Source organism: Chlorocebus sabaeus, chromosome 8 (assembly GCF_047675955.1).
Source record: "Chlorocebus sabaeus isolate Y175 chromosome 8, mChlSab1.0.hap1, whole genome shotgun sequence".
NCBI lineage: Eukaryota > Metazoa > Chordata > Mammalia > Primates > Cercopithecidae > Chlorocebus > Chlorocebus sabaeus.
The window spans coordinates 144155477-144176854 of NC_132911.1; the positions used below are offsets into that span (position 1 = coordinate 144155477).

Consider the following 21378-nt stretch of genomic DNA (forward strand, 5'->3'; position numbering starts at 1 on the left):
GCATGGCCCGTGCTGGTCTCTGCTCTTCCACCGGCCGCGTGGCTACCGGCGCAGGACGCATCCGCTGCCGCTTGGTCGCCCCCCAAGAACTTTGTGCTTCAGGAAAGCGTCACTTTTGCCCACGGCGGCACGCCCGGTCCTAGCACAGCGCAGGCCCTTAACACACAGCACCGAGCGACGAGGCCCGGACTCAGAGGGTTTTGCTTGCCCATTCGCAGAGCCCTCACCCGGATCAAAATCGTAGTCCGCGATCGCAGCCCGGCGACTCCCAAGAAGTGCGCGCCCCCGCAGCGCCCCGGCCCCCGCCCCTCACTAGACTCTGGACTCCTGGCTCCACGTCAGGTCACACACTCGGTTGGGGGGGGAGGATCCGAAGGGCGGCGCATGCGCAGATGGGGCGCGCGAGGCATCACGGAGCTCGTAGTCTCCCGGACTGGCCGCTCCCGGCCTCGCAGCGGCGCCTCCCCACACTACAACTCCCACGGGGCAGCGGGCGCGGCTCCCCGCACCCACCGGCTGGCCTGCAAGGCAGCCACTTAGCGGTCGGGCCTGCCGGCTGCCTCCCGCGCGAGGGGCGGGAAGATGGCGGACGTGGTCGTGGGCAAAGACAAGTGCGGGGAGCAGCGGCTCATCTCGCTGCCTCTATCCCGCATCCGGGTCATCATGAAGAGCTCCCCCGAGGTGTCCAGCATCAACCAGGAGGCGTTGGTGCTCACAGCCAAGGCCACGGTGAGTGGGTAGGGCGGGGGTGTGGGCCGCCCTTACCCGTCGCGCCCCGCCCCGCCGGGCTCTGGGCACTGCCCATTCCCCTTGGTCCCGCGCGCCGCCGGCTGCCCTTGCCGGGCTCGCGCGCGCCCCGCTGTCCCCGTCCCACGCCGGCGCGCGCCACGGTGCCCCCGCGCCCCCACACTTTCTCGCGCGTCTTCGCCCCGCCCATCTCGCGCCGCTCCCTCCGGTTCTCGAGTTTTTTCGCCCCGCCTACCGCGGGCCTCTCCCGCCCTTTCTCTCCTTCCTTCGCTCCGCCCGCCCCTCCCTTCCTTGTGCACCTTCGCCCCGCCCACCCCACTGTCCTCCCGCCATTTCTCGCGCGCTTCCGTCCGGCAAACCTGTAAACTCCCGCGTTCCTCTGCGCGCCTTTCGTCCCGCCTACCTGTGCGCTCCCGTCCTCCCTCGCGTGCGGCGCGCAGTTTCCGGCTCTAACCGTGGGCGTCGGCGCCGAGTGGCGCTTTTCTCGTTAGGTCTTTTGGGGGGCTTTTTCGCCCGAGATTCCCACTCCCGGCGTTCCTTTTCTCGTCACTGGCCTGCTTCGTGCTTTGGGGACCCTGACTCCTCCAATGTCCCGTGAGAGGTGCAGCCGGGCGCTTCACCCGCCACTCGAGGCTTTTTTCCCCGTAGGTGCGGTGCCAGCTCCAGCGGTCCGAGGCTTTCGAGCCCACCCGCCCGCCACACCTGGCCCCTCGTCTTAAGAGGCAGCACATACCCCAACCAGAATTTAAGGAAGTCCAGGGAACTTAGTTTTACAGCCTGTTTAGCATCCTCTTGGATGCAAAATAGTTAATTTTGTCTTTTTTAAGAAATTGCATCTTGATATGTTAGGCCAGATGTTTTCCTGTTCTGAAACTGGGCCATGTTTCAGCTACACAGTTAAATGCTTTGGCTTGCCTTGGATTCCATTTTCCAGTCCCTACTTGTAGTTAAGAATATGATGTTCCGACAGTATTGGACTAGAACTAAGGGAAGTGGGAAATTACAGGTTTCTTGCCCGCTTTATATGAGAGCCATGTTTTCCTAGAGCCCAGGGAAATAATTGCATATTCAGCAATTATTGCACCTAGGCCACAAACAGCCAGAGGGAAAGTGACCCTGGGGTCATCTGGCGGCATTTGTGTTTTCCTGTACAGTTTCATTCTATTGGTATTAAGGAATGAGGATTTATGCAGGCACTTCTGATCCCTTATTTTTTGAGATGGAGTTGCCCAGGCTGGAGTGCAGTGGCGTGATCTCGGCTCACTGCAACCTCTGCCTCCCGGGTTCAAGTGATTCTCCTGCCTCAGCCTCCTGAGTAGCTGGGATTACAGGTGCTTGCCATCACACTTGGCTAATTTTTGTACTTTTTGGTAGAGACAGGGTTTCACCATGTTGCCCAAGTTGGTCTTGAACTCCTGAACTCAAGTGATCCGTCTGCCTCAGCCTCCCAAACTGCTGGGATTACAGGCCACCATGCCTGTCTTTCTCATCCCTTATTAACTGAACTAGATGCATTAAAGTCAAAACCTTGAGAAAGGCTCAGTTCAGCCTCTGTAAAAATGAAGACTTGGCCCTGCTATAAGAACTGGGGTGCAGGAGGGAGAAGATGATCAATTCCGGTTGTTGCATTAGGTCTGAGGATTGTACGTTAGTTTCTAGAATAGAAAAGTTTCGGCAAAATGTGAGTTGTGGTCACTGTAGTTGTAGGTGAACCACCTTAGAAACAGTGTATGCAAATAGAAGACTAAAAATGTATTACTGAGCCAAATAGAATTTTTGAATGGCTTTTTGCTTCTTTCTTTCTTTTTTTTTTTCTTTTTTTTTTTTTTTGAGATGGAGTCTGGCTCTGTCGCCCAGGCTGGAGTGCAGTGGCGCGATCTCGGCTCACTGCAAGCTCCGCCTCCCGGGTTCCTGCCATTCTCCTGCCTCAGCCTACCCAGTAGCTGGGACTACGGGCGTCTGCCACCACGCCCGGCTAATTTTGATTTTGTATTTTTAGTAGAGACGGGGTTTCACCATGTTAGCCAGGATGGTCTCGATTTCCTGACCTTGTGATCCGCCCGCCTCGGCCTCCCAAAGTGCTGGGATTACAGGTGTGAGCCAGCACTGCTGGCCGCTTCTTTTTTTACTCTAGAGGTTGGCCATTAAACAGTTATGATTAATCTTTTTCATAAGTTAGACATCTAAAGCCTGTGGAAAATGCCTGCTTCTCTGCCAATTTTGATACCGGCTTTGCTTTCTTTCTGACCTCATGTTTTTCTTTTCCCCAGTGATTTATTTGTTTCTTTTTTTTTTTTTTTTTTTGGTGAGACGGAGTCTCGCCCAGGCTAGAGTGCTGCAACCTCCAACCTCCACTTCCCAGGTTCAAGCGATTCTCCTGTCTCAGCCTCTCAAGTGGCTGGGATTACAGGCACCTGCCACCATGCCCAACTAATTTTTGTATTTTTAATAGAGATGGGGTTTCACCATGTTGGCCAGTGTGATCTCAAACTCCTGACCTCAAGTGATCCGCCTGCCTCAGCCTTCCAAAGTGTTGAGCCACCACACCTGGCCTCCGCAGTGATTTTTAAGAAACCAAGATAATCTGAAGTCTTAATGTAATTTTAAGCCTGATAATAAGGTATCAGCAATGTAATTTTACAAAATTAAGCTCTGTGGTACATTTTCAAAGCACACCTTTTATTTTCCTTTTTCATTTTGTTTTAGGAGCTCTTTGTTCAATGCCTAGCCACCTATTCCTACAGACACGGCAGTGGAAAGGAAAAGAAAGTACTGACTTACAGTGATTTAGCAAATACTGCACAGGAATCAGAAACTTTTCAGTTTCTTGCAGGTACTTAGTCTTTGAAACATTCTGGTTAAAAAATGATTAGTAATCAATAGCTCTTTCCCCACCCCTTGCGTCCCTTCTGCTTTCATGGAATTAGACTTTTTGCTACTCTTTCCAGGCCGCAAAGTGCTATGAGCTGTCACAGGAAGATACTTTTAGTCTTCTCTGTTTGAATGTGTGTGTTATGTGGTCCACCTAGAACAACAGTGAAGCCAACAGCATTCAGAAGATGTTGGTTGGCCGCCTGTGTTGGGCAGTCCTTTACAGGGACCCTTCCTGCCACTGAAGGGAAAACTCAGGGTGGGTCCACATGCCCATCGTTAGAGCTTAAGTCTGCCCTGGGGCTAGCCTAGCCTATCTCAGGTAATTGGGCAGGGTTGCTTATAAAAGCAGCTCATAGAGACACCATGGTTTGTACTCAGTGGAATAATGGAAAGAGGCCTATAGCATTTGTTAGGAGACAATGCTAGTTTCTGTGATATTTTACCCAGAAATGTAGCCTGAATTTCATCTTGTTTTGGAACCTCTTGTAGAGGTCAAAGCAGGAACTAGTACATTTTGAAATGTGCATTGCTGTGTTCATAGTCTACCATAACCAATTGCTGATGTAAGCTTTATGTTTTTAAGATATATTACCAAAGAAGATATTAGCTAGTAAATACCTGAAAATGCTTAAAGAGGAAAAGAGGGAAGAAGATGAGGAGAATGACAATGATAATGAAAGTGACCATGATGAAGCTGAATCCTAAACCAAAAAAGTGCTTTAAAAACCAGCCTGGCGAGGACTGCCCTGGACCCGCTCCACTGTCTATAAGTAAACACAGCACTGCCCGCTTTTAGCGTCTTCACTTCCTCACAGACTTCCAGTGCGTGATATTCTTTCGAGGTATTCTTTCCAGGCCAAGATTGAGCGCCTCATGCACCTGCGCCACAAACAGCCAGAGGGAAAGTGACCCAGACAGCAGTCCCACCTTGACAGGCCCACCCTGCAGCTCAGGCACCAAGAAAGCAGCCGATACTGGCAGCCATTGCAGCTCCAAACTGCAGAGGCAAGGCCAATTTTAACTTTTCAGTTTACAGTCGATTTTGAAGAACTTCTATGTATCAGTTATGTAAATTCATGTATGTATATTTTGGAATCAGTTCTTATAAACAGCTCGATTCAGTTTTAGCTAAATATATAGTTTATAGGTCGTATGTTATATTTGAATTTTTGTCTTAAGTTGACTGTTCAGATATTTTTCTACTGTAAAGAAACATACTTTTCTATTAAAGATCTGTACATATTTTTACAGTAAAATGCTTTATGGAACTAGTTCTAGAGCCCTCTGTGGCTTTAAGGCCTTGCTTACTGCCTGGAAATTTTGAGAAACTTAAAAATAAGCATTCTAACACTTTTATTCCCACAGAAAAATTCCAAGTCAAATTATCAAATCAAATACAAAAATAAGTCTTACCTCTTGTATAAGCATGTTGTACTAAAAAAATGTTTTGAAACATTTTGTATATTGAAGATCTCTCTCATCTTACTGTTCTTTGCTTTAAATTCATGGCACTTGTTTTTACTGTCTCTAAGAGAAAACCTATCATAAGCCCCTTTTTTTTTTTTTTTTTTTTTTAACCCCACATAGGGTAAATATTTGGTTCCTCTCATTTCATTATCTTTTTTTTTTTTTTTTTTTAAAGATAGATTCTCACTCTGTTGCCCAGGCTGGAGTGCAGTGGTGCTATCTCGGCTCACTGCAACTTCCACCTCCCAGGTTCAAGTGATTCTCCTGCCTTATCCTCCCGAGTAGCTGGGATTACAGGCGTGTGCCACCACGCCCAACCTATTTTTGTATTTTTAGTAGAGATGGGGTTCACCATGTTGGCCAGGCTGGTCTCAAACTCCTGACTTCGGGAGTGATCTGCCCGCCTCAGCCTCCCAAAGTGCCAGGATTACAGGCGTGAGCCACCATGCCTGGCCTTCATTATCTCTTTTTTAAAAATAAAAAAGTTTATAATTTACATTCAGTAAAATCACCCTTTTTAGTGTCTAGTCTGTGAATTTTGACAAATGCATAGTTTTGTAACCAATCGATAGGACAGTTCTATCACCCAGGACATTCCCCTGTTCCCTGTACTTAGTCTCTTCTCCTGCACCCTGGCAACTACTGGTGTTTTCTGTCCCTCTTGTTCATTAGCATTTATTTTAAAATAAAATATTTTTAAAAATACTTTTTGGTGTAGAGTTCTGAGTTTTGGCAAATGCAGTCAAGTCACCACCACCACCACCACAATTAACAACTACATCACCCTCTAGAAAATTCCCTTGTGGCCAACTCCTTCCCCACCTTTTACCCTAGCAACTGTCAAGCTATTCTGTGTGCCTATAGCAGGTGTCAGCAAATTTTTTTCTGGAAAGGGCCATGCAGTAAATAGTTCAAGCTTTGTGGGCTTTTATAGTCTCTGTTGCTGCTGCTAAACTCAGCTGTTGTAGTACAAAAACAGCCAGGTAATTAATATATGAAGAAGTGCAGGCGGCTGTGTTTCAGTCGAGCTTTATTTCTGCAAACTGAAACTTGAATTTTGTGTAATTTTCATGTGTCATGAAATACTATTTTCTCCAACCATTTAATAATGTAAATACTTGTTAGCTTATATGCCATTAAAAAATGGCTGGATTTGGCTTCCAGACCACAGTTTGCTGACCTGTCTTTTCCAGAATGTCATATAAATGGAATCATTCAGTATGTAGCATTTGAGTCTGCAGTTTTGCTGTTTAGCAGAATGCATTTGAGATTCATCTGTGTTGTCACAGGTATCAGCAGTCCATTCCTTTATATTGCTGAGTAGGATTCCATTGTATGGATGTAACTGTTTATCCATTTTCCAGGTATATGGATAATTACCCATTTAGATGGTTTCTAGTTTTGGTGATTGTATTTTTTTTTTTTTTTTTTTTTTTTTTGACAGGGTCTCACTCTGTCACCCAGGCTGGAGTGCAGTGGCATGATCATGGCTTCCTGCAACTTCCACCTCCTGGGTTCAAGTGGTTCTTGTGTGCCAGCCTCCTGAGTAGCTGGGATTACAGGCACAGCATCACCACACTTAGCTCATTTTTTTGTGCTTTTAGTAGAGGTGGAGTTTCACCATGTTGGCCAGGCTGGTCTCTACTCCTGACATCAAATGATCCGCCCACCTCCGCCTCCCAGTGATGGGATTATAGGCATAAGCCACCACACCTGGCCTTGATGACTACAATTAATAAAGCCCTGTAAGTATTTGTGTACAGGTTTTTGTTTGTGTTTTCTGCGATGGGGTCTCACAAACTCTGCTGCCCAGGGTGGTGTGCAGTGGTGTGATCTTGGCTCACTGCAACCTCTCCCACCTGGGTTCAAGCCATCCTCCCACCTCAGCCTCCTGAGTAGCTGGGATTACAGGCGCTCACCACCACACCTGGCAAATTTTTGTATTTTTAGTAGAGATGGATTTTCGCCATGTTGGCCAGGCTGGTCTCGAACTCCTGAGCTCAATGAAGTGACCTGCCCACCTCAGCCTCCCAAGGCGCTGGGAGCCACTGCGCATGGCCTGCGTACAGGTTTCGTGTGAACATAGGATTTCATTTTACTTGGGTATATGCTTATGAGTGGAATGGGATACAGAAGTTTATAAGAAACTGCCAAACTGTTTTCCAAAGTGGCTGTGCCATTTTGCAGTCCCACCAGTAGTGAGTGAGTTCCAGTGGTTCTGCAGCCTCTACAAAAATTGGTATCAGTTTTTATTGAGTTTTGAGAGATTTATATATTCTTAATACAAGTTATTTGCCTGATAGGAGATTTGCAAACATTTTCTCCCAGCCACTTTCCATTCTCTTAATAGCACCTTTTTTTTTTTTTTTTTTTTTTTTTTCCGAGACTGAGTCTTGCTCTTGTCACCCAGGCTGGAGTGCAATGGCACGATCTCAGCTCACTGCAACCTCTGCCTCCCAGGTTCAAGTGATTCTCCTGCCTCAGCCTCTCCAGTAGCTGGGATTACAGGTGCGCACCACCACGCCTGGCTAATTTTTGTATTCTTAGAGACGTGGTTTCACCCTGTTGGCCAGGCTGGTCTTCAACTCCTGACCTCAAGTGATCCACCCACCTCGGCCTCTGAAAGAGCTGGGATTACAGGTATGAGCCACCGTGTCCGGCCTGAAGCATTCTTAAGGCACCATAAGTATTTACGATCCGATCATTCAGGGAACGCTTACCCTTTCAGTTCCTCTTTGAACCAGGTGCCAGGTTGTCACAGTAGCTTCCTAACTGGTTCCCTCACACTGCCTACAGCCTTTCCTCTTTTCAACTTGCATACTGCTGTCAGATTATCAAAACGATTTTATGAAGATGAATCTTTTGCTCCCGGTTGCAAGTGTTAAATCATTACTGCTTCTGGCCATTCAATAAATGATGGTGAAATAGCGAGAATATAACAGAGGCCATATCAAGCGAGTATATTGCTGTAGATGAGTTTCTGTGTATTCTTCCGGTTTGACCAGCATGTCCCAGGGCCACCGGGCACAGAGGTGCTTAGTATACTAAGAATTCTGTAGTAAAGGGTTCTAGATACATTAAGAAAAAAGTAAATCTTGATTTTTGTTTAAGACTGTGGAACAAGATAGATCAGAATATTAAGGTTAATTACCTATGTGTTGTGACTAGAGATAATTATCTGAATTTTCACATTTTCTATAACATTGTTCTTAAAATTTGGAAACCTGAAATCAGGACAAAACCTTGGCCTGCCTTAGCAGTGATGTACAGCCTAGGGATTTGCTGCCATTTGGGGCTTTCTTAAGAAAAGGAAAACCCTGGCCCGGTGCAGTGGCTCACGCCTGTCATCCCAGCACTTTGGGAGGCCGAGGTGGGCAGATCACCTGAGGACAGGAGTTCAAGATCAGCCTGGCCAACATGATGAAACCCTGTCTCTACTAAAATACAATGGTCAGCCGGGCATGGTGGTGGCACAGGCCCGTAGTCCCAGCTACTCAGGAGGCTTAGGTGGGAGAATCGCTTGAACCCGGGAGGCAGAGGTTACAGTGAGCTGAGATTGCACCACAGCACTCCAGCCTGGGCAACAGAGTGAGGCTCCATCTCAAAAAAAACAAAAAACAAAAAAAAAACCCTTTTCCTTTCCCAGCACGTCATCTTCTCAGGGTAGACAGCAGCAGAAGTCAAAAACAGCCCAGTCAGGGTGAGGCCACCAGGGATTTGAGAGCAGTGCCAATGTTTGTAAACCTAGCCAGGATACAGTAACAAAGTGGCTGGCTAGGCCGAGAACCAGGACAGTGCCAGCTCAGGTTCCCACACTCAACACAGAACTCAGGACCTTGCTCGTGATGGGCTTAGCTGAATGGCTTCTTCATCCTTTCGCATGCTGCAAGAGCAGAAACAGCCAACTATCCGAGACACCATGGCTGTTCCCACTCGTCCAACTCATGCCTGTGGTTCTCATCCCCGAAACCCAAATCCTTGGGTAATGCCCAGCTCTGCCAAGGACATTCTTCAAGGAACAGCCCCGTTTGTGGAACAGGGCTCTGGACTTCCATCCCTGAAGGCATGCTTCTGCCTCGGGAACTGGAATCAACCTGTCAGAAGGAAGCGCCTAAAGAAGTACGTGAGGAATTGAAGATTTTTGGAAGAGGCAGCTGTAAATAGGAGGACTTTTATTTCATTTTTTGCTGACATACTATGAGGCAAAACAAAATTGACACCATACAAAATAACTTTATAAAATATCATTCACATCATATTTTATCAGATTTACAGCATTCTGTGCATGTTAGGGGTTATGTAAGGAGGTGAAAAAACACTATGCCAAACTTTTAGTATTAGTTTATATACACACAGTAAGAAACAAAACAAGTAACTGTTAGGTTTTCCATGAATTTATTGCAAAAATAGTGCAAACTACTTAACCTAGTAAGCTGTAAAAACAAACTAGAAAGGACCCAGCTAAGCTTAAACACGACAATAGATGCTCAGTTTCTCAGCATTTAGCTTTCTTCACCAGTTTTATCTTGACAATCAAGACCACTCCCCATCTGTTCAGTCTTGGGTGAGTGCTGAGGAATAGAGAAATGTGAAGACGGGCTCTCTGGAGAGACCAGAGGCTCGGGCTGCCTGATTTCAGCAACACATTTAGAATCATGCTACTTCCTCAATTGCAATTTTTCTGAGGTCTGTGTTGGGAGGGAAAAGAAAAAAAAAGGTGACATGATTTTTAACCTTGAGCTTAGAAATAAGTTATCCAACCTCTTGATGACATGGAGAAATGAATTAAGAAAGCAGCATGAACAGAAAGGATTCAGAACATTATTGTCTGCTTATAAACATAGTATCCGCCTCCTCGGGTGTATTTGGCTAAAGTAATGTTCTAATATAGGGCAACCTTCGAGCCAGATATTGCAGCAATTGTTATTTTTTATTTTTTTAAGGATACTATATCCCTACAAGAGTAATTTTAAAATTTCTTTCAACAGTCTATTGGGGTCCAAAAAGCATATATCTAAACAAAAATAAAAGCAAAACAAAATGCTACATGTAAAAGCTAAAGAAATAAAATGCAGCATATTCAGGTTCTTTTTCTTGAGGTACCTATATAAATTTAATCACCTGCCCCAAAGTCCTCTCATTAGGTTAAAAACACAATGCGTCCTGGGGAGCCAATTGCCCAGCGCGTCTTATTACTGAGAAAGTGCAAGAATGCTGATCATCTTCTGCAGCATACTGAAGGATGATTTACTCTTTACAAAATAGAGCTTAAGTATCAACCTGATGGAAGTTAGAAAATTAAAAACATTTAAGTAGAATCATCTATCTCTCTTTTTATTTTTGAGATCCTGCAGCAAAAAGCCTCCCAAATCAACTTTCAAAGTTCTGCCATTAAGGAATGTTGGTTCTCTTGTAAAATTCAGAGATCTCTTTAAAATAGTAAAACTATAGACTACAGGAAAGATCCCTAATTTTTATTTCTTATTGGTATAAAATCAAATTCTTAAGACTCCAAAATATTGTTACCTCCAAAGAATTAAGTAAAAAAAGATCGCCATAGTAGGAAAAGTCTAGAATTGTAAACTGCCAAATATAAAACATGGTAAGTCATCAACCTATCTCATTTTCTTACCTGTCAGAAAGCCTCCCTAACTTACAGGCACACAGGGCTGCTGCTGAATGCAGGCCTCTGCCTCCACAAAGCCATGAGCTCTGGCTCGCCCCTTTCTGTCCATGGCCATTAGCACCTCCACCAGGTAGGTCAGGAGAGATGAAATCGACAACAGTCCATTTGCTGCTTATGAAATAAACTCTTAGAAAATGTGCCAGAGGAAGAAGGGGCATGAATGGCTAGAAAAGCAATGATGAGGGTACTTGGGATTTTTTTTCTGGACGCCCCTTCACTGGCACAGAAAATGAAGTGATAAGCTATAAATATGTGCATAGAGGAGTTTGGACTTTATTGACTGTAAAATGTGAAGTTTGCTCTTGGACATTTTTTTTCTTTTCACGGGGGGCAGTCGGGATTATAATACACTGCAGCAGTTGGCTGGGGGAAAGTCTATCAAATTCCATGACCAATTGGACGTTTCTCCCCACCTGTAATATAAATAAAATATGTACTGTTTCATACTGATTTTTTTTTCCAATGCATTGGGGTTCAACATAAAAGGCACAAATAAATAAAAATATCATTAAATAAACGGAAATTACAATTTCAAGTTTCATGTGGAGTTGTATCTCACTGTTTGGTTACTTTTTCCAATTAAATTTGACAGACTTAGTAATAGCACCCAACTGTTTAACTGAGGTAGATCCACATTGTAAAGAAAGCTGGGTCCCCTCCATGTTATCTCTTAAATTTATGATACTTTTATCAAAACACAAAAATCCATTTAAATCATCTGCAGAAGCGATGGCAGGCGGTGCTACCTGAAGAAAGCTTAGAACACGAGCAGGTTTGCAAATAAGACCTACGCCCAAACTGCACTCTCCGTCAGCCACACAGAAATCTCAGACTGGAGGGAGAAAATAAAAAGAAACATTAAAAAAAATAACAAAAAAACCCTGAAAAAGTCGCAAGACTTTTAGAACAGGTCTTTTTGACTGTCACAGAAATGCACAATGGTCCATTTTCATCAAGCTATGGCCACAGCCAAGCTAGACAAGAGAGAAAGAGAGACAGAGAAACAGAGAGAGACAGAAAGAGAGAGAGACAGAGAGACAGAGAGAGAGAGAGAGACAGAGAGGTGGGTCACTGAATGCTTCCCTTTAACTCCAGAAAAAATAACTTGAATTATGATACAGCATCTTGATCTGAACAGTTTACACTCACTCTGCCTAATATTTTTGCATACTCTGAAACTCACAAATTTAACATCTGATTAAGGCTTAATTTAAAGTGGCATTGCCACCTAGCATCATGCAAGCGTGGACATCTTCAAGACACACAGCATGGTATTCAACTAAAGACAATGACATGAAGCCTCAGAATTGTATTTAGCAGGTACTATAATTTTATAATTAATTTTACAATTCATGTAGCAAATGGAAAATCATACAGAGAGGTCAATGTATATAAATAAGAGTTTATACAGAAACTGTCAATTTACAAAACAGCACTGCATGGTTTCTATATTGCAAGCACAAGACATGGTCACATGGTTCCACTGTACAGGTAGAAACACGCCCATAGACAATACATAGAAAGTACCACCTGAAACGAGGCCCTTGGAGCTGCTCAGCTTCTTAGAAAATAGTGAACTTTCAATGGTCGTAATACATTTTGATTCAAAATGTCTTCTAAAATGTTTTCATTGTGGGGGAAAATTAAGAAGGGGCAAAAATCCATCTATGGAACTTTTGAATTCATTTTTGGTTCTTTTTCAATTATTTTATAAAAATAAAATAAAACTAGAAAAATTGATAAAACTAAGGGTTAAAACCCCTCAATATGTGTTAGGTAAGTAATCTGAAGTGTACCAGAGGTAAGAAAAAGCTGGATTTAGATACTACATTCTTTTCCTGTATTTAATGAGTAATTAGCCACTTTGCTGCACAGAAACTTATAAATTATTCTCTCAAAACTGTTTTAAAAATAAAAACTTGCCTCTACAGTTACAAAACATGAATTCATACCTTTAACAACTACATTAAAATCCACTATCAAACTCAGGCCCGGAATTTCAACGCAACGCCACCCTCCATACTGTAGGATTTGAGTCGCGCGTGTCTGTCTGGCTTTGACGAGGAACTGGGATTGCCGCCACAGTGCTCCCTCTGCAGCCTGTGCCTCTGTGGAGGGAGAGGCCATTCCTTGCCTTTCAGGATGGTGGGCTGGGGAAGAAAGAGGGGAGGGCCAAGAGGAGCCACCAAGAAGAACTTTCTAGGTATTTAAGAAATAAGTACATGGGATTACTTCCCTGCTTAAAATCAATAAAATCACCCCTTGACAGGGAAAGGTGGTTTCTCATTAGGCCATTAGCCAAGAAACTGCTCAATACCTGGCTTGAAAAAGCTAGAGAGAAAAACTGCCCATTAGGTAAGTCAAAACTGGTGTCCTATATGCACAGCTCAAGGTGACATCACACCAAAGTAAGCGGTTTCCCAGGAAGTCACAAAACAGAGCAACAGTAATGAAGAGCATTCCAAAATAAGGGTCACAGGACTGAATAGCACCTTACAGCTGAGGACTTCACACACATTCTACAAAGACATGATTCCAATTCCTTTTTAAAAAATCGACTTCCATTACAATAAATATTCTTGTCGAGTGACTATGAGAACAAGACCACCAGGCTTTGCAGATGGTCATGGTCAACGTGGAAGAGATGGGTCTTGCACCAATCTCCTGCAATCCTGGCAGAGGTGGACTTGGTCAGGGTATGGGAAAAACCACACGACTGGAACCAAGCGTTTTCCGCAATGAGACCAAGTGAGTCCCCCGCGGCTCCAGACCACATGGCATCACAGTTTACAAGTCAAGGGCTGAGGAGCGGAAAGCAAGCTTCCAAGGCTGGAGGTCCATGCCTGCCTTGTGGAATGGCACAGGCTTAGTTCCCCAGAGAAACACAGCCCCAACATGATTCTGAAAGGACACTGAGGACCGGACTTTAAAGGCACAGAATCTGAGACTGGGTCTTCCAGAATGCAATCAGGCTGGCACTGATGGAGACAGAGGAAGGCCTGGGCACCACTGGCTTCTTGGGACAGAGGGACCTGCCCTCTCCCACCCAAGACTGCACACACACCTCCCAGAGTTCAAAGGAGTCCCGGACCCCTACACAAGCACCCCAATCTATGAAGTCGCTGCCTTGTGCCCCGCTGGTCGGTGCTGTGGGGTGTTCTTGGGATCAACTCCCTCATTTTAAGGACCTTGAAGCTTCAGAAAGAACTGAATGATAATGGCCCCAACGTCCAGTTCCTGGAGACACTTGGGGGAAAGAGTTAATATTTGGTGTTTTAGCTTTAACTCTGAACTACTTAAATCCAAGGAGGTTTTAAATAGGAGATAATTCAGCCTCTTCCTACCTCCCAAAAGGGGGTTGGGGGGTGAGGCGAGGACTTAACCCTTTAGTCATACTACCCACAGCATTTAAAGACCTAACACATCTAAAATTTCCACACCAACCAATAAGATAGAAATGTGTTAACAAAAGCACCAGGAATCTTCAGTTCTCTCACTTCTGAGTAAATTCTCACAAACGCGAAGCCGGTGGGAGAGCCCCAGCGTGGCGTTCCGGAGATGCGCGTGCAGGATCCTTGTGGTGGGTCGGCGTGCCGCAGCTCCCATGACTGAGTCGAGGGGCGAGCAGCCACGCAGTGTCCCCTCAAACACCCTGGACCAGATTCTGACAGCCCAAGGCCAGCCCAGCAGACCCAAGCAGCCAGTACCCTGGGTCAGCAGGCAGTGGGACACCCACGAGTGCCCAAGCCTCTTGAGGTCTGTTCGCACGGCACAGTCTTCTGGCAGAATTACAAAACATTCTGAGAGAGACTGCAAAGGACACTTAGCTTTTCCGGAATTAAAGCACGCGACGTAGCGTAAAAAGCATCGAAACCCCAAACAGCAGTGTTAAAGGCAACTGCTTCCAGGTAGTGATGTAGTAGAACCGCCGGGGCCAAACTCAATCTCTGATGAGCAACCAACACAAGAGCGGGGCCACCTCCAAACACCCAGATGCCTCCAACTGTAAACCATCAGCTGCCAACTCAGAAGTAAACTCATGGAGAAACTGGGGCGAGCGCTAACCTGAAGATCGGGGAACATATGGAACCCAAAGAAAGAAGAGAAGGAGGCCCAGGCCCGCAGCACAGTGTAGGGGAAAATGACATTTCTGACAGCAAAGTGGTTAATCACAGGGAGGGGTTCAGAGCCTCCCCGGACCGACTTCCCGCAAGTCAGCCTCAGACGGTCCACTGCACCACTAGTGGGAACTTCTACTTCAAAACACCAGCTGTGGGCCCTGTGTTCTTTCAAACAAAGGGTCCTGGATTTGAACAGAATGCTTTGTTTTCAACCCTTAGTTTGTTTTGCAGTAGGGAGTGAGAGTAACCCAAGGTCCCAAAGTCAAAGGCCAATTACATCTGCATTGTCCTTGAAACCATGCAACTATTTTAAATGTATTATTTGCACGACAGTCGGTGTTGAAGCACCTTTGTGATTTTACAGAGGGTATAAAAGGGAGGAGAGGACAGAGGAGGCCATTTTCAACCCATTCGTAAAGCAGAAAAAAAAGTGCTTTCTTATATTAAACAGGAAAGTGAAAAGCCAGGCAGGACACAGGCTGTTTCAAGCTTTTGCCACACACAGACCTGTGCAGGCTCCTGCCAGCCTGAAGGACAGCATGCTGTCCCGTGCAGAGAACCCTCCCATGCCACTCGTGCCAGTCGTAGAATCCTAGAATCTCAAAGCTGCGCAGCAGGGAGGTGACCCTCGTCCACCTGACACAGCAGAGGAGGAGGGGCTGCCCGTGGGTCACAGTATGGCACACACATTTTCAAGCCAGAACTGAACAGATAGATGTTCACAATTCAGTTTATTCAGGCAACATATTGGCTGTTTTCAGTGTGGACAGCTACACTTAAGAGCAAACATGATGATGTATTGAGAATTCAGAGGTAGCCTTTATCTGCATTTTTTTTAAACTAAAAGGTATTTAGGAACCACCTTCTGTAGTGATTTGGCTAAGCCAATACATTCACTTTACACAATAACATGGCAAAACATACTGAAAGAAGCATAAGCGAGGGCACCGTAATGGCACTGGTGTGACTTGGACACACACACAGAATGGTCTGGGCTGAAATACTTCTTGCTGGGGGTGACACAGGGTAGCCTGACCACAGAGTGACACACGGGGGCTACAGCACACACTGCTACTCTAGCAAAACAACGGGCACAAATGACAGCTTTGACACAACAGTGACCTCATGGCTTTAAAATGACTCTGACCACAGAGACGCAAGGAGGCCCTTGCGTCCTGGTAGCAGGCGGAGCAGATGCCTCCCATCCGGACTGTCCCAGGCTGGGTGGAACTCGAAGACCATGCTTTGGAGAGCCATGGTAAGCGACGAGGAATCAAACAGACCACAACAGTGTTCACAAGACTGCAATGAATCTGCTTAGGACTAAATCATCAGGCACCAAGAGACCATGTTCTCCTAGTATGTTAAAGATCTAAAACTTCCCTTCAAAAGAAAAAGAAAATGAGGCGAACTTGTCCTTCATAAATGGTCAACAGATACGAAGCTTAAGGGCGGAACAGAGTTAAGTCCACACAACTCTAACACATAATACTGAATACGAGGCAGTGTCTCCACAAGAGAGTCGCGTGGTGCATTCACATCACTTCTCCTAACATAAATCTATTTACAGTCATCTCAAACGAGTACAGCAGATGCAAAGTGGGACATCGTAAAAAGAAGTTGTCAAAAAATCAGTGCAATTATTTTGAGTTGAAGATTTTCCTTACAGAAAAGGGTCAGCATGTGTGTGTGTAACAGGGGCACCCCCAAGACGAAGTCACAGGTGCAGTGCGTCTGCACCGAAGAGCATCACAGCAGACGAAACTGCTGGCACGGCAGCGAGAGCGCAACTTCTCAGTCACTTTGGGGAAGGACTTCAAACATAAATAAAACACTCGAGTTCTGCAAGTGAGGCGCATGAGCACTGAGGGAGTTTCTGTTTCTATTTATTGTACATTCCTTTTCTCATGAGCGTGAGAGATGGGTCAGAGAGAGGTCACAGGAAAATGTCGTATGGCTTGTCTGGGCCACTGGGATTGTCCACTGTCTGGATTAAGTCGACTTCTAAAGCTCCTCCTAATGGAACTGCCTTATGTGTAGAAAAATGCCCATGAAAAATCCTTTTAACTGTCCAGCGGGTCACAGTCCCGCTGAAGGACTCAACCAGTTCCCAGAGGTGCAGGGAGCAAGCCATGGGCCACCAGCACGGGCAGCCGAGAAGCCGCCCCAGCCCTAAAGGCCTCCTGGGGACACTCTGGTGTCCCGGCTGCCTGACGTGTGGCCGGTCTATCCTTAGCATATTGTATCAAATATATAATTTGACTGAAAAACTGCCTTGTAAAAATAAAATTTAAACCATCCCGCAGATCAATGTAAAATTACATTGCTGCATATATAAGAAAAACAATTCATCCAGAAAAATCACATTTGTGGCTTTCAAAAATAAATCATCCAGCAAACTTGAAGGTAAACATTAGGTAATTTATAAAAGTTGGGGAAATCATTTCTATCACATCCATTAGGTACCACATGCACTGGAATATCTGTGTCGGCCAAACCAAACCAGAGCAGAAAGGAAAAAATAAATAGCAATATTTGCATTTAACAGCAATAAAAGTAACAAATAACAACAACAGTAAAACCCCCCACCTACTAACCCCACTACAGGAACTGAACTGACATGATCTGTTCTAACAGGCGCTGAGTCACCGGGGTAAACATCAGTGAGAGCGGTTTGGGTCAGCCTCAAACAAACAGGGCGGAGGCCACTGCCCGCTTCCAACAGTTCCCTCTTGGGCAAGCTGTACAATGGGCACGCATCGTTTGTGGTTCTAGAGTGCAAACATTCATTCAAAGGAGTGTGACACCACCACCGAAAAGCAACATCATCTTGAAAAGAAAAGGGAGACCCTAATGTGCTATAAAATGTCGCATGTAAAGACTGCTTGAACCAGAGAAAACCAAAACCTAAGGAAAACAATCCCTTTCTAAAAGTACAGCTATGCCCAGTTTTACAAAATTTATCCAAACCAGGAAAATCTGAGCTTGGGACACACAAACAACAGGATGGTGGCTTCGCGTCACCGCAGGGCTCTCACACACGAGGGCAGCTTTCCACGGCTCCCCTGGTGTTCGTTAATAGATTCGTCATTACAGCAAGAACTTGTCAAATGTGATAGGTTAGTGGTAAAAGGATGGGAGTACATCAATGTTTTTAAAAAGTGAACATGTAAAAAATACCAGGAAGAGTCCCAGTACAGGAATCGAATCAGGAGACCTCTTTTAAAGAGATGAGATAAAAATCCCAGTTTTTCTTTTAAACAAACCCAGACTTCTACAACATAATTTTCACATTCAGTTTGCTTAAAGCAAGGCACACCTTACTTAACAGTGGGATGGGGACAAAGCCAGCGAGTGGGCACCCCTCAAATCTCAACAGGCCCGGGCGGGCAGCATTGGATGGGGAAGGATGGTGAGGCCCCAGGCACCCACAGGATCAGACGATCAGATGCCGGGGAAGGGGCCGCCTCTGGCTTCCACGTGAACAGGGCTGGGACTTACCCTACTGTACTTTGAGGTTTTACACTGTCTCAAGATTTATCCTAATAATGCAGGGATTGGTAAAAATTTGAGAAAACAATTGTTTACCTGAGAAATTGTAACTACAGCCATTTAAACTCTGAATCATCAGACACGTACAAAGGTATTCAGCTGACCCAGCTGGAGATGTTTGGTCTATTAATGTTTTTAGTATTAAAAGTTTTATAAAACAAGCATAGGGCTATAAAAAAGTACCCTTCTCAAAGTACTCTGGCCCACTAAAAAGAAAACTTTTCCTTCAAAATGATAAAAAAAAAAAAAATTGTAGTCCTACTTTTCTGCCAGCCCAGTCTGTCCCAGGCATCTGCTCAGGAAGCGCCTCCTCCCTGCCGGGCGCTGCCAGAGCTGGGGCCTCAGACCCCAGGGAGCCCAGGGCTGCAGGCCATTGCTTAGACACAGATGCCCAGGCCAGCCCTGAAGTACCACACTCAGGAGGTGGCAGCAGGCCCACAAATCTGCATTTTAAACAAGAACCACCATCCCCCAGACAGAGAGCCTGATGCAGGTGCAAGAAACACACCTTCGAGACACATAGTTCCAGATGATTCTAAAAATGGCTGGAAACTAATCTAATTTCCAATTTGAAAAGTTACTAGTCACAAGATTCCCTCCTTAGCTTGAATGCATCTGTTAATTTAAGCTACGAGCATGTCTGTATCCCTCTGAAAACAGGAGAAAGTGCCACTTGCCAATAAAACAACAGGGAATTGCGATTTCTTAGAGTGGGGGCTTCTGTCATTTAAAAAGATTAAAAAACAAAATACAGCCAGAAGAGACTAATGCCATTAATAAGACACTCACACACACACAGGGACACACGCGTGCGTACACACACACACACCACTCTGAGTACACGTCTTCACAAATAATAGTCATCCCTTTGTCATTGCCGCCAACATCCAGGCGAGGTGTCCGGCGACCCCCCACCCGCGGCCTGCTGCCCCTCTTGCTGCCTCCGAAGCAGCTGAGCACAAAGGCGGAGGGGGTGCCGCTCAGTAGGAGGCAGCTCCTTTGGCACCCCACCCCACCACAGTGCCGAGGTAAGTGTCGCTCAGGGCCGGGGAGGGAACAGCAGCAGGAAGAGGGGATCTAAGGAGCGCACAGCAGCACTAGGGGAGGCTCGCCTCCTTCCTGACGCCTCTACACGGAACGCGGATTTGAGTCTTACTAAAACTGTGTACAGAGACAAAAAGCGCACTCAGCACAAACAGAGTTGTCTGTTGTTAGCCTTCAAAATTGTCCGCAGTGTCAGTCTTAGTGCAACAGTTTCTAGACTGGCAACCCCACGCCTGGAGCCCCACATGCAAACCCCAGGAGAATGGCCCATGCCTTCTGCTGGCCCTGCCATCCTTGGGCCTCCCAGGGCCAGGCAGGCTCCTTCGCTGTGACTGACGGTCTCACGCCCAGCAGAGCCACCACCGACAGCTTTCTACAAATCTCAGTGCATAGATCTATGAAAGTCATCGGACAAAAGCGCACACGGAGAGGAGTGCGTCCCGACACACGAATGTGTTTCCCAGCAATGCAAGAATAAATAATTTCCACTTGTGCTTCATCAGCTGAGTGAGTGGCACAGGGGGATGAGGCGGCAGGGAGGGCGGCGAGCGGCGCGGAGAGCATACCCGCCCCTCCCGAGGGTACACGCTGCACAGTCTCCACGGGGGGAAGCGGGTTGCTGTCACATTAACTGCATATTCCTGTCCTTAAGCACTAAGAACTGAGAGGCGGTCTCGTCTCCAGGCTCCAAAACACTCTTGATATGCTAAACAGATCACAGAAGCACCCCATAGTCAATAAAATGAAAAAACAGCATCTATCTATCACATTAATACTGCAAACCAGATATATATAATTTTCTCTTACATTAAAGACATAACAGTGAAAAAGGATTGTACTGTATTCATCACCACAGACCCGTATTCTTTAAAAACTTTGGAAAATAAATGTCACAGTCCTATAGGACAAATCTGATGATTAGACTGTCAGTATATTGTCTTTTTTCTTTTTTTAAATACATTTTTATTAAAATGGCACTTGTCTGCCAACCTCTCTGGACCTGGAAATGCTGTAAACACACGGGGCCCACCTTCTGCCACTGCTCCTTAGTTCAGGCTGGGTGAAGGGCAGTGCTGGCAGAACTCGGCACCTGCGGAGGCCTCTGCATGGCCACCGGCCCTCGGTCAAGGACCCTGGGTGAGCCACGCCAGCGGCACACGAGCATCGCCCGGAAATCAACTTTAGTGACAACATCAGAATGTTCAAGGCTTTAAAACCACAATTGTGTTTTGTGTTGCTTTCACTCTCAGAAGATTCACAGCTAGTTTGAGCCCATCAATTTCATAGAGAATCATGTATTAAAAACAAGTAAGTTGAATGACCAAATAAATTAAAAATGTTTTAAAGCCCTGAGTTCATAGACTGGTTTTAGATTTTTTAGGAAACACGGGACTCTATTTTAATAAGCAGCTTATAGATTTTAGCAAACCATATTTCCTATGACATTGGGTTCTCATACAGGTCTGCAGTTCAAAATCCAAGTGTGAAATCTGGGACGGAAGGCATTCTGGAAAACGGAGAATCTACTAAAATCAATGACGTCTCATGTTCAATGCTGGCTGTCACGGAAGGGCTGGCCATCTGTTGGTCTGAGTGTAGCTGGTCTCGTGAATCCCACTCGGTACACAATCGCTAAACACTAAAACATGTCAAGCAAAGTACATGGTGCGCAGAGTGTCTTGGTGAACCTGGACCGCCTTGGCCAGTGCTTGGTGGTCTCGCCCGTTACTCTGCCCAGAGGTATGGCTTCCTTCAGCACTGCAGGGATGAGAGAGATAGAAGATGAGAATGTGCAGCCTTCATGCACGATGGGGCGGTGCGTCGATAACTAAGTCGGGATGGCACGGCAGGAACCTGGGGAAGGGGAAAGTCCCACGCTGACGGCCA

At 45.8% G+C, this 21378-nt stretch overlaps 2 protein-coding genes across 5 annotated transcripts in view; one reads left to right on the top strand and one right to left on the bottom strand.

Moving 5' to 3' along the window:
• Positions 1-409: 409 nt before the first annotated feature.
• CHRAC1 (chromatin accessibility complex subunit 1) lies at positions 410-5793 on the top strand. Its single transcript, XM_008001632.3, has 3 exons — positions 410-729; positions 3454-3580; positions 4205-5793. Exons 1-3 carry the CDS (start codon positions 583-585, stop codon positions 4324-4326), a joined length of 396 nt encoding a protein of 131 aa, XP_007999823.1. The 5' UTR covers positions 410-582; the 3' UTR covers positions 4327-5793.
• Positions 5794-9245: 3452 nt separating this feature from the next.
• AGO2 (argonaute RISC catalytic component 2) overlaps positions 9246-21378 on the bottom strand; it is a 119784-nt gene continuing 107651 nt past the window's right edge. For all 4 annotated transcript variants that reach the window (XM_037999843.2, XM_073018377.1, XM_073018378.1 and 1 more), the window contains exon 19: positions 9246-21249. In XM_037999843.2, the coding sequence (XP_037855771.1) occupies positions 21141-21249 (109 nt within the window). In that variant the 3' untranslated portion in view covers positions 9246-21140. The remainder of the gene's footprint in view (positions 21250-21378) is intronic.